This window comes from Neodiprion pinetum, chromosome 2 (assembly GCF_021155775.2).
Source record: "Neodiprion pinetum isolate iyNeoPine1 chromosome 2, iyNeoPine1.2, whole genome shotgun sequence".
In the NCBI taxonomy this organism is placed as follows: domain Eukaryota; kingdom Metazoa; phylum Arthropoda; class Insecta; order Hymenoptera; family Diprionidae; genus Neodiprion; species Neodiprion pinetum.
In genome coordinates, this window is record NC_060233.1 from 32,489,286 (window position 1) to 32,503,223 (window position 13,938).

The window sequence follows — 13,938 nt, forward strand, 5'->3', positions numbered from 1 at the left end:
TAGCCAAAGACAATTACGTTGGTTATTTCTGAGTTTGATTAAAGGCCTTTCGTCTATGCCCGATGGGCTATCCGATGTGGCACTGAGCCAGCCTCATTTGCCCCGTCTTGTCAAACAACCTCCTATTATATGTAAGTTGTGTATAGATACGTATGCGGTTGTATTGCCAAAGGTTAACTCGCATAGATGGAAGTTATATCCCATACACGAAATAAAACACGAATTACAGGCTCGCCATTTACTCCCCCTACGCTTACAAGTATTAATATACGTGTATAACGGCGATAGCGGTGAGCTACGAACATGAACTTTAGAACAAGTCATCGTTGCAATTACCCTTAACACTTTCCGACAACCTGGTACCGTAACCTTTTCCCGTATAATTCTTGCCAACCCCGTTTATAGTTCATTAATTAGAATAATTCACAGCGTATCGATCCGTGAAAATTTCAATTACGCGATGAAATTATGTAATCTTTCGTTCGTCGTCTTTAGGGACAGGAAATCCGCGAATATTATCTTCGTACAGTGCGGTATTGACGTTTGTCCCCTTATCAATCGACGCCACACGGAAAAGTAAATACGTAAACATCCCGTAGTATACTACGAAAAAGATAAGGTCTCTCCCGTTGGATACGTGGAATATTCATTCATTCCTTCATTCATTCATTCATTCGTCCTTCATCGTTATTTGTCGTATCGTCTAAATAACGGACGAACATCAGACCGGATGGAGTTTTCTTCTTCTAAGAATATATTCAAAGTACAGATAATTTTAACTGTCCGTTTTTTATTTTATTTCGAATATAAATTTCCTTCCATTTTGCCAAGCACGTAGCATCGTAATAACAAGCCCCCAATTAATTTGTCATCTCCGAATATGAAAGAAGCCGTCTCTGAGTAAAAGAAAAAGCGGGCCCGCGATGTAGCGTCTCAATCGAACCGAGGAATGCGGTTGGCGATCAGAAATCAAACAAAAGATTGATAATTAATAAACGAACCTTGCTCTCCGCTAATGCAGCATAAGCCGACCCATTAAGTTATCGAGACGACTCCTCACCTTCTTCCTCGAAGTCGAGCCGGGCTGCTGCACGTGCAGTAATGATATCTTTTTAGTCTTCCTTCGGGGTCCATGGAGCAGATTATAGGCGGCGTAACGACGAAACGACTTCGGGGATCGAATTTGAAGAAGAATTCCAAGCCACCCGATGGCGCTACAAAAGATGTCGCGTAGCTTTACACCCGATGCACCGCAGTCAGCGAGAAACCGCCAGACTGGACGACATCTCGGGTTAAGGTAAACCGCGATGCAGGATTCTTACTTCCGGAAACGATAGCCGGCCCTGGAATAGTTTCCCGTTTCGTGCACGCGCTTACTAGTACGTATAATGCAGGTACATATATAATTCTACGATGCGGGTTACGTCTAGTCTGGTTCTTCCGTGACATGCAGACGTGCGTACGGCTCCGGTAACCAGTTTTTACAATTTTTTTCCCTCGTTTTACGCAACTATTTCTCAAGCTCGAAGTCATTTTTATTACAGTACAGCACAACTTGCGGCCCTTCCACGGTACCGACGACGTGTCTGCTATATTCACTGTGACGTACGTCCGCTGTACGCACCAACCGCATTACAGCTACGGAACACGGGGACTCGATTTTATCTTTCATCAAAAGTTTCGTCAACCCGTACTTACGTACAGTATAAGAGTTGTCGTCGTGAACGCTCACTGGCGGAAGACTTCTGACCGAGTCGAGGTGTCAACTTACTCCATTATGCAGCTCTTTCTCTTCCTCTTTCCATATAACTCGACCAAAACTTTTCTTTGCTTTTCAGCTGTGCAGCAGCCGCGACAACAGGGTCATTTTTCAAAAGCAGAACGGTTTCGCGTCTAGTATTTTACTCGTCCTGCGAAACGGTCTGTCTCTTTCAATCGTTGGATATAGTACGAGATAAATGATCTCGTATCGAGTTATCTCTCGAAATTTCACGAAGAGTCCGGGAATGTTGTTGAAAATTATTTCTTTAAAAATTTCCAGAAGGAAGTGAATTTTTACCGTAGGTACACAAATTTCTTGTTCAGTTTAAATCGAACGTGAACCGCACGAAGATACGGATACACTTTCGTTTTGTCTTACTGACGTGACGATAAGTCTTTCCACGCTTATAATTGACAGCTGGGAAAGTGCGTCGGGGTATTTCGATGACGTTAAATAATGACCAAACTGAAACGGAGAGATGGTCTCAGGAGTAAGGGTGTTCATCGTGTCTCGAAAGAGACGGAAAGATGGATAAGAGAGAGAGAAAGGGATGGTGGATGTTGGCGAATGTCCAGCTTACGGTGCGCTTTTCGCGGGTCTAAGTGAGTCTAGGCGAGTGTGCTTGCACGTGTGTATTCCCCTGGGCAACGTGTTTTACAACCATAACTGTAGTAACATACCTCGATATACTCGAGGGAGGGCGTTCAGCGGCTGTTTTTCAAACGACACTTGATACCATAGAGAGTCTCGTATGGGTAAATGGCGCGGCTGATTTTACAGCCAACAACACACACCCTGCACCACCCGAGAAGAGTCACGTTCTATACGCTCGAATAAGTGCACCTGGCCTCTTGGAACGCGAATCCCTTCGTACCTCGAGTTGGAAAGCAACTGTCGAATATGTTTCGTCGTTCATTACCTGCACTTTTCTCAAGCTTTTCATTGCTTATCCGTAACAGAGAAATATACAGTGTGTCAAGGAGTGATTACGGTGTGTTGATTGGGAACGATAGTGTAATAGTTACTTTTCTTTTCTAACGCCTGCACTATCGCGGTTTTGCATCCAAAACGAGTGATGGGCCATCGTACGATCGGCTCCAAAGTGGTGCTCTAGGAAATATCAAAGCAGTGATATTGTAGATGTACGTATACCAAAAGGTCGCAGAGGTCTGGTGTATCATGAGTCACTGCACAGAGATCGAGTGGAATTTTGCCCGTAACGCCCACGACGCGACGCGATCGTCTGCAGCCTCCACCTTCCTCTTCCTTTCCTTCGTCTTTTTCCTTTTCTTCTTCTTCTTCTTCCTCTTCTTCCTCTCTTACTTCTACTTCTCCGTGACGCTTTTGCAGGTAGAAAATATGCGCGCACGCGGATGATGATACTCGACTTCGAGGTGGAAAATAACGACGGCATTAGTAATGAAACGGTTCGATAGATGGTCGTTTCGCTACAACTGTACATCTCTACTAACCTAATGGCCGCTTCCTCGTAGAATCGGTATTTTTAATACTTATACACAACCTTACGATCTTCACGGTCCCCGCACATCCCGCAATATTCGTTAATTACGTACTTTCATACATTACGGAATTACGTGCCGTCCGATGTGGAATTCGCTGGTGCATAGACAGTGAGAGTTCAAGCTCTCGAAAGTCGAATGAGACGTGTTCGATATTATTGTCTATTATTTACATCTCAATCGATTGACAAATGCCGCAAATATATTTCTGAAGAAAATTGTTCCAAGTCGAAAATTAATTCAATAAGAATAATCAAATCTAGTTTTACATTCGCCGCAGGTTTAATCCTCTTGGATGAAGCACTTATTACACCTAGGTGGTGATTGAATGGAAAAAATATTTAGAAGCCAAATCGCCCGAGGCCAACGGGCAAGACCGAGTGTGTGTTTCATTGAAGCAACACGTTGTATTAGCAAAGGACCAATAAGGGAGTACGTGACCAATCAGCTATACCAGCAGAACAATTTAGTGGGCTTTCAATTTCTCTCTCTCTCTCTCCCTTCCCGCTGTAGCATTTAATGTAATGCCTAGGCACGTATGCTTGTATAGAATAACATTGGTATTAATATTAATAGTAATAACAATAACAATTATGTCAGAGCCTCCCGAGGCACGCCGCTCATTTTTGACGATCCAAATGCACGTAAGTGTCGAGGGACAAACACAAGTGGGACGATTAGAGCGTCTCTCCCTCTTCGTCTCTGCGTTGAGGAGAATAAATATGCGCATATATGCGTAAGCAAATACCTGCACAGACTTTCTGCCGTTGTGTGCACGCTTACGAGTGCCTGTTTATTCTTAAGCCAAGTTCACACGCCGTATAGGAGCGCAGGGCTCACGTTCGTACTTTTCTCGTACGAACCTTGCGATGCATGTGCTTTCGAGCTGTACGTAAGAGGCAATGCGGACCGCGCCTTTATTTGACTTTGGCAAGCGCGGCTGTTCTTTTCGTCAAACACACAGGACGTATCCTTTTGACGACATCGCGGGGTTCCTTCGTACCTGCGAGTTGTACCACCTCGTATACACGTTTGCACTCCACCTATGAATCTGTGCTCACAAACGCATCCCGCCCTCGAGTCGGAACCTTGTCGCGGCCGGCGTCTGTAAATCATGATCTTCTCACACTTCCCTTTCACCATTTGTCGTCTCATTTTTTCTTCAAACATTCATTTCATTCTTCACCAGCTCGTTTCTACGACGTTCGAGTATCGCGTCCGTCGAATTTATTACTCGAACTACCGATGAATACGAACGTTAAATCCCTCGAGTAGACACGTTAATTTACTCATTTTCGTCCTCGACTAACAATGAGGGCAGAAAACAGAATTTGAAATGTGACAAAATTTGCGAAACTTTTACGAACCCCTGATTTCTCATCTACCGATGTCAACTAGTCTGTGTTAAAAAAATACGAGGCGTTTTTCGATCGTTACGCAATTGCGTTTGACGCACGTGTCGGATTGTTGCGAGCATTGCGACCGATTTGCACATACGATTTATTCGCGATTGATCTTGATTGAACTTGAACCCTACAGTTATACCTGACCGTGATCGAATCAGAAGGTTGCGCGAATCCTGCGACCAGCGAACGGCTGGAGAATTTGCGTGCGAAAAATGATACGCAACCGTCGTTATAATATCCCACTGACGATAAACCAGTGAATGCCAACATGCCGGATTCCTCGGATGATACGTATGGGTATTCCGTTTGGATAAGTATATTTTATTTTGTATTTGATACAAGCCTCACCGCTGTTTGGAATTTCTAAAAAAATTCCACTCCCAAAATAATAGCATGAAAATAAATTTTCCAAGGCACTGAAAGAAGAGAGGCCAAAAGAACGCGAGCTGGAACACGGTTGTAGGCGTGACGTCATCGTCGAGCTGGTTGAATAAAAATGTGAAATAGAAGCGATAGGCGAGCGAAGGCACGAGCTGTACGAGTGTGCATGCATATGGCTGTAACACGATAGCATTCGCAGTTTATGTAACGAAATTAGCATTCAGTTCTAAGTTGCCGAGTCGGTTTGGTTCTCGTAACATATCGGAGTAAAACCCATCGAGTCAGACGGCACGAAAGTGAGGCTCGCTCATTGCGTCATCGGAGAAGATTCTTCTGGTTATACGACAGTACGGGTCTGCACACCGGTAGAAATGCCTAATCGCGTGTGTAAAATTGTGCGAAATATCGGGGGTCGCTATGCCCGGCAATAAAACCCGTTCCCAGAAGGACCTGCAATTCCTCGGGCGTCTCTTTTTCGACCGACATTATATTTCCTCGAGGCAAAAATAATAACGCTCCTCACCTTGACGACTTTTTAATTCGTGATCTCTCCTCCTCGCCAAACCTGTCCCTCTCCCTCTCCCTCTCCCTCTACCGCTCCCTCTCCCTCTCTCTCTCTCTCTCCCTTTCTCTCCTTCTGTTTCCTTTCCCCCGGCTATCCGGCCGTAAGTCCGTCTCCATCTCGTTCACCCGCACAGAAGAAGAGAACCCGGATCGTGCGGACTGCGAACACGAAGAGGCGACCGGATCGTCGCTCGTTATCTTGATGCGCAGGCGAGCGAGAATTTGATTTTCGCTTCATTTGCATCGGGAATTTATTTCTCGCAATTATATACTGTCCGAGAATTTATGCCGCCGTTTATATTACGCCTAGAAAACGCGTCATGACCGTTCTTCGATACCGATCATTTTTTCGTATTTCACCTGTTTATTCACTTACTGAGTTTCTTTCTTCGTTATGCGTTTCTACCACCTTTCCACCAGCGCGAAACAATATTTACCGCCGGAAGTTACAGCTTCAATTGATTATGTATTCCAATTTTATTTTCCTCAATTTTTCAATCCGACACATCCTTTTTTTTTCTTATACTCTCTCGTATCTCGTGCGGATGAAAAAGATCGGTACCGAATCGATTCGGATGTCTGTACAGCGGGGAAGAAGTAATAGAGGAAGAATTACGAGGTGGGAATATATTTTTTGCAGATAACTAGGCCTCGTGACTATTACATCTAGTTTTACCTGAACTAGGACGGCGACGTCGAGGTACGGGAATGACATCAATGTGTGTCGGCACGTCTACGTCTATATATATTAGGCATATATCTATCTGCACTGTCACGATATACACCTGCCACGCATATAATGCTACGCGTTATCTAATCGGGTAAAGGGTTCTTATCGGTACCCCTTGTACACAAACCTCATCTGGGGCAGAAACTCGCGCGTTTGAAAAAAAACATGTAAGTGAAATTATGACAATAGTTATTGAGCAAGTAAATAGTCAGTAAATTTTTCAAACTACCGCAACAATATCGGACAGGGAGTTCGGATCGCTTATAAAGCTTGGAATTTAATCGGCAAAAAAATTCGTGTTGCCAAAACTAAAACTGCGATCGGCGATCTGGAATCTTCCTCAATCATAAATCTGATTATATGAATGTTTTTGCGATGTTTGTATGGACATATCGTCACTGACTGAGCTGTGACGAAGATTTTTCAAGTAAGTTCTTGATCCGTTCAGACAGACCCTAACGGAAAAATAACTTTCGAAAAATTTGAAAGAACCGAACTCACGAATTGTCGAATTCCAAATCTCGATACGGCTCGGCAATATTCGTTGTTGGATATCTTTAGCGTTAAGTCAAAGAAGATAAGATTGAGAACGATCGTGAGGACGTAACGCTGATTTAGTATGAGATACGGTAGTGAATTTTGAAATCTGTAAATTGTATTAAATATTTGCAAGTGTGAACTTCTGACATGGTTGGTAAAAAATTTGAATAAACGTATTTTCAGCTCACCTCGTAAACAATTCCACTGTACCCATTCATCTTCGAGTCACCTCAGGTATTCCATGATAACTAAAACGAGGCAATGTAGAATGCGATATCACTGGCGATGGTGAGTCGAAAGTTGATACTCGCGTTCGGCAAGTTTAAAAATAATAGAATAAAATCACGGCATCACACACACACGAGGCACAAGCTAATGGTAAAAATGATTACGAAGCACTTTCGGTTGTCGTTGGCGCGATCTGCGGGCGTTTGAATATTCTTTTGCCGATTCGCGACACCGTGAATGAACCGAAAAATTGCACGCTGTCATTCGGGCACGATACAGAAAAGGGGGGCGATCGACTCGGGCCGACCCTTTCAAATCGGTTCCGGTAAAATCACGCGGCGCGATTGAGAACCGCCAACGTAACGCACGTGATTTTTTAATTTAATTCGATATAATCACTTAATGGATATAAACTCGAGTGTATGGTTTCGCCCCGGAGAATTACTCTCGGTACTCAACAACGACCACCACGACGTGCTTCGCGTCTCGACGCGCGACACGGACTGAACACCGAGGAGCCCGCTTTGTCAGCACACCGCGAGCGGGTTCCCTAACTAGATACCATGGCTCCCAACGACTGGGACTTCTTCCTCGCCGTCCCGGATCACGGGACTCCGAGGACCCTGGTCTTGTCGTTCCGATTTGCTACCCCGACTTCGAATGCCTGATTGAATAAATTCGCCTCGGGAGAAATCAATTTACAGAGGCGCGCTGGCTGAAGCACTTTCGTCAAATCTGTTTTTTATTTTTGTATTAATTAAATTCTAGAACGGAGCGAGACAGGATATCTTGACAGAAGGACCAATCAGCTGTTCTTTCGATCGCGAACTTTATTTCGAAAATCACAACAAGATTAGACGTATCCGCGAAATGGAGAACAACCGGTACAGGTAAAAGTAGGAAAAATATACAGAAATAGAAAAAAAAGAGTTTAAATCACGCTATCGAATTGCACCTTAAGAAGCCTCGGAACATTTTCGGGAATGTATGTTTCAAATTTGGAAGTTTCTCGAACTATCGTATGTCCGACATTTTGGAAATTGATGTTTGGCTCGTTTGCAATATTAATGGCAGCCCTCGAAACCATGTGAATCGGTTACTTTTCAGAACATTGAGATGTGATGAGTTTGAAAATGTTTTCCAGCCATCAGACCGAATATAAAGAGCCCAGTGTTCATAAACTCCCTTCAGATTGGCATACAATGTATTAAAACCCCTTGCGAATGCTCCAAAAGTGCATCGTGATTCCGTTGGTACATTGCGGTCTCATCTGCATTGGTTCCCAGAGTCAAGATCCAAGACGCTGCACCTGGTTACGTGAAAGAGGTCGTTCCGGTTCTTGGTCAGTGTTTGTACAATCCGGCGGCTAGAAGAGGAGAAGACACCAGAGCCGGCGAGTCCTGGAGCCTCGGTATGGCAAGAGCACACCCTAGAGTGGCAAAGACCCGGAGGTTTAACACTGTGCTGCGAACACTCTGTGCGCGCACTCTTTGCCTTCGTACCTGTGTGCATATGTGCGGTTCTCGCCGCCACGTTACGGGCTCGAGACCAGTTGCCGCTTTGCCATGTCGGGAAACAAGGACGTGTCAGGTCCCATCCTTTCCTGTAAGCCGGCATCGTCGTCGCTGCAGCCTCTCCAGGAATTCCCCATGGCACTCAACATTGTTCAATAGAATTCGCTGATCATGGTCTGATATTTTGGTGCCTTTTTCCTCTATTGCTCATGATCATGAATTTACTCGTGTGAAGTCACCTTAACGTGCGAGTATACCAATGATGGTCGCGTATCCTTTAGGCGAGACCTTGACCATGTTCACACTACGAAAAGGCGTCGGGAATAGTCCTTGTATCTTCCACGTAAGACTGAATCACGGAACCCGCACTCATGTGTGTTTTTTATCTGATTTTCCCTAAATTCATTAAAGTGAATAACGCTCCTTTCTGCAACAACACGCACCTTGAGTTTCTCCTTTCAATACCCCTCTCAGCGTGGATTTCAACGTCCTGGTTCTTCGTCAACGTCGTCAATCAACGATCCTAGATCCTGCCTGCAGCGCGCCTTCCGCGTTGTCTTTCATCGTCACTCTCGGACCGACAGGACTGATAATCAGGCGGTTCTAGATCCACCGATTGCTGCAATGAGATCAATTTTCCTTGTGGCAGATTCAGAGTTTAAGATCTACATCTTCTTAGTTTGCGTCCGTTTCAGCCGACCCAGTATAATCGGTCAGTAATCTCAAGGTTTTATCCAGCATCCGGAATAGTTTCCGGTTTTACTTCGTGGTTAATATTTGGATACAGTTTACGTATTGACGCGTCAAGTTCCATCGAGAGTAACTATACATTTTCTTTAACAGCATCGAAATAGGTGGTCTGAATGATTTTTGAAGCACTTTAAAGTACTGGTAAACAATATTTCAGGCGAATTCGTATAATACGAAACAATTTTCTCGTGAATATTTTGCTTTTCGAATGAGGCATAGTTGGTGCTTTAAGCTTCCAAGACACGTTTCCGTCCGCTGTGTAGGTCATACATAATTCTCGTACCGGTGCGTAATACTCATGACAGAATTTATTTTGCCGACCAAAGAAGATCGTGAAACAATTTTCGAGACGTGCAGAGGATGGTAAAGAATGTGAGAGAAAATTTTTTCTTCCTCCGACAGTCGTACGAACGTAAAAATCATAACAGTCATCGGAATATCGAATCGAGGAATGGTTCCGGTAAGAAGATCGAGTTCTTCTCTGCAGCCTGCTGCATGATCTCGATGCTGCAACCGGCGATCGCTGCCCAGCGAGCACAAGACGGGTCCGCAACTCGACGTTCCTGGATAAATACGGCGTGGGTTCACTCACCGGTCGAGACACGGGGCCGGCTTTGTTGTGTCCTTGGATTGCCAGGATGACGAGAAGGCCGTCGAGGAGGTTGACCGGACCAGCTCTAAACGCTACCCAGTGCATTCGCGGAATCGATCTTTACTCCGGGCAGAGAGTACTCGACGATTGCAATACAAGGCGATTTACCGTTAGAATAAAAGTCATCATCTGGATCACCGTCGATCACGCATTCTTATTAGCGCGCGTCGTCCGTGAATCCGTTGTCCGACTCGCGTCTGACCGAGGTGAATTCGAGGTCGAAAAATAGGCCGGTTCGTGATGTTTAATAATTCATGATAACGCGCCTGTGAACGCGGAGACCAGTTACGGCGAGGTGAAGATTTTCTCAAGGCAACTCGTTGATCCTGTGATTTTCCTTTGAATTTGCAAAACCACTGCAGATTCATTCACATGCAGTTTTTTTTTTTTACCAACGATAATTAAAACCGTTTGATAAGATACGGATAGAATTTCTATGGTAAGGCAATTCCTTGAAGTAATTCTGCGGAAATGATGCAGGTATCACCAGAGATCAACCAGTAAACAATAACGGAAAATGAGTTCCAGTAAATCAGCTTCTTCGTTGCCTGCAGTATCGACGTCTTCATCGTTAGTACAGAACTTTAGAAACCACAAATAATTACCGTGTATTAACCTTATTTGTATTTTCCACATTTGTCGAAGTTAACGTATAGGTACCTGTTCTATCTGTTGAGCGTCCTCGGATTCAAACAATTTTCCAAGCGACTACAATGTCACCTCAAAGTTAACTGTGCGCGGAATGCAGCCTCTTGGCTCATCGTTTCGAAGTTATCTCGAAAATTGTTTAAGCTATCGCAATGACACTTTCACTGGAATTCACCGCAAGAGCGTACAGTTCTGCTTTTCGGCTGCATCTCAATCGCGCACATTAAAAAATATGTGGTCAGCAAACTTTTTTCAATCCGGAATATAAAACTGTGAAACACATTTTGCTTTGAAATTTTTCACCAGTTTCGTTTTTTTCTCGCGATGCTATTTCATTTTTTTCTCATCGTGAATAAAGGTGAATAACGATCTCGCTAAAATTTACTGTATCAAACCCCGTCGACCATTGGCGACAAATTTAGGAGCGTATGAAGACATTCATTCTTAGTCATTACAATCAATAATCACTGTTACCAGCTAGTTTCGCTTACTGTGCAAGGGTGAACCACCCATTTTACCCCCGCCGCTTTATGATGTAGTAGTCGTCATAGATAAAATACGAATAAGATTGGCTGCTGCGTCAACTAATATTATTTTAATAGCAGATTTGTTTTAGACTTGAAACTGTGAATACGTATCGTGAATAAAAGCATTTGCCTTGCTAATTTAGTTTCACCTGTTTCATTTCCTCTTTCCGCTCAGCGAGCCGTATTTTTTTGTCAGTAACCCCCGAGAGAGTTACAATACTATTGATATGAAATATATTGTGCAAGGGCTGAGCCAGTATATGAAACCGATAATCTATTCACAGGCCAGACCTTTCCCATAGACATGGGGATTAAGATATGTGGCTTATCGATAACTGAAACCGCGGGCCCAGATATTTCCTTAAATTCAATGCCCCCATGTAACTTTCCGCATAAATTGATCTTCGAACTTTCGACCCAGTTAAAGTAACGTTGATGTAATTGTTAAATTTATTTCTTTGAACGCAGATAGTGTCAAAAAGAGCATTGTACACGTATTCAGTAGGAATTCATCATGTAGCTAGATATAAGCGAAAAAAAAAAATGCACACGGATAGGTAGAAATTTTTTGAAAAATACGATTTAATGTGTGTGTGACGTCAAGGCAACGGCCCGGTTGATGCAGCGTGATATAAGCAAGGCTTTCAAATCGTCCGACGGGCCGATGTCGCCTTGAACTCGTGACATCATCTGTCCGCGAGCTCTTTAGTATACCTGTTTCATGTATTATTCCGACCGTATGGATAGATAGCCTGAGGTTGGGTGCCACGCGCGCGTAAATTACCGCAACTATTCCGCTTCCAAACTTATTCCGCAAGTTCGAGATGCTCTCTCTTCTCGACTGATTCCTCCAATCCGTTCGAACGGACGCGGACGTAAGGTAAATAAATAATCTTAAATAGAACGAACGGCGTGCAAATTCAAGAAGAGAGGTAGAAAAAACGCGTTCTAAAAATATCCCTTACGTAGTGTGATATACTTCCAGAATCAGGCCTTGTATCGGTCGTAAAACGTGTACGGAAGGCCTCTCTATACCCTGTATAATTATATGTATTATGCCTATAATATGCCTGCACAGAGCGTATAGGACAAAGTAACGCCCGTGATAACGTCTAGAATGCGAAGCAACGTGTGCCGCCCCGTTGTTACACGGTCGGACGAAACAACGTGTAACGGAAAGAACTATGTATATAAATGGAAATAGAAAAATAGAGACACATAGGCGAGACGCCGAGAGGTTCGTAAAAGTAAAGAGTGACTGCTGCAGCGCCAGTCGCAAGTGTACGCGTACGTACAATAAGATTGGGCGAAAGAAAGAATCGTTGGAATTCGAATAAAGGTGCGGCTTAATCCGGTAGCACGCGTCGATGCGTGTGACGCAACAATAACAAAAAAACAAAAAAAAAAAAATTAAAAAAAATAAAAAAAAATTTAAAAAAAAAGGAGAATAGAAAAAACTTTTTTTTACCATTCGATTCCTCCCCCCCTCCTCAGCCGCATGCTCCTCCGTCTAACATGTGCGCCTTTCTCTCTGTACAATCGCAGACGTCACCTGGGATCGTATTAACTTTCGCCCAATTTGGTATACGTACCACACTAATAAATAATAGACGAGACTTAATAACGGAGCTATCTGGCTTGTCCTCATTGTACGGTCGGGTGCGTGTCTATAACATATGTATTTACACGTACTTGCAAGCTGCACATCTACCAATCGCCTCGCGAGGATACTCAATAGATTTGAGACAAGGCGGCAATACGCCGCCGCCTCGGCCTGTACACGGGAATTAAAATTACAATAACTCCGGATTGGCCCGAGCTCTCTTACCTTGTCTTCGCAAGCCTTGTGACACGTGTATTTGCATACTGGAACAAAAAGAAGAGAAAAAAATCAACGGAAGATAATGACGTCGTTATTTATTCAGAGATAACCGCGCGCAAGGTGCGGTATTAGTTATCTTTATTGTTTCTTTCCCCGTAACTTTTTTTCTTGTGATTGTTTTGTTTCTGTCTTTTTCAAATTATAATCAAGTTAAATTTAAAGTACCTTCAACAAGGGTCGAGAGAAATTCAATCTCTGATAAGTTGATTGAAGAAAGAAAATAGCAAAAACAAAAAAATTACTCGAGTTTCGAGATAGCCGTATAAACAACTGTCGATCTATGATAAACTTTTTTACCGACGGTCAAGCTCCGCTGACTCACACTTACCGCGGCAGCACGAAGCCTGCTTGATGACCGGCTGATGACAAAGATGACACGGCCTCGACTTGCGCAGCTGCTTTGTACGGAAAACGTGACATTGCGGTTCAAATTCGCTCTGGAACATAGGAAAATACAAAAATAATGTTAGTTAGCGTGTGGACAGAAGCTTTCGACAATTTTTTGAGCAGAGCTTGCTCAGCCGGTAAGAACAGGCAGCTTTGTTTACCTCGGATGGTAATTGCGCTGCGTGAGCTTGCAGCTTGTGCTGGGCAGCTGTTTCTAAGAGCGGGAAAGTCGTGCGCGTGCGCCGCTGAACCTGACGCAAACCAAAGCCGCGGCGTCATTATGCAGCGTGGCAATTTATCAAACGCACGCTGAGAGACGTATGGACTGAGATGCGGGTCCGAATATCATTACAGATCGTGTGGAGAGTCTAGAAACACGCGGTGACTCTGTAACTTACAGTGGTGATCAGCTACCAACACAGATTTGCATTCGGCACAGAGCGGGCA

General features: G+C 43.9%; 1 protein-coding gene across 5 annotated transcripts in view; it reads right to left on the reverse strand.

The window, feature by feature from the left end:
- by (focal adhesion protein tensin) overlaps positions 1-13,938 on the reverse strand; it is a 99,110-nt gene that overhangs the window by 51,565 nt on the left and 33,607 nt on the right. For 4 of the 5 annotated variants that reach the window (XM_046613872.2, XM_046613874.2, XM_046613873.2 and 1 more), the window contains exons 2-3: positions 13,433-13,541; positions 13,051-13,088 (exon numbers count right to left, since the gene is read on the reverse strand). In XM_046613872.2, coding sequence (XP_046469828.1) covers positions 13,051-13,088; positions 13,433-13,541 — 147 coding nt within the window. Of the gene's footprint in view, positions 1-7,091; positions 7,616-13,050; positions 13,089-13,432; positions 13,542-13,938 lie in introns of those variants that run through there. The other variant, XM_046613878.2, reaches the window with a different exon arrangement.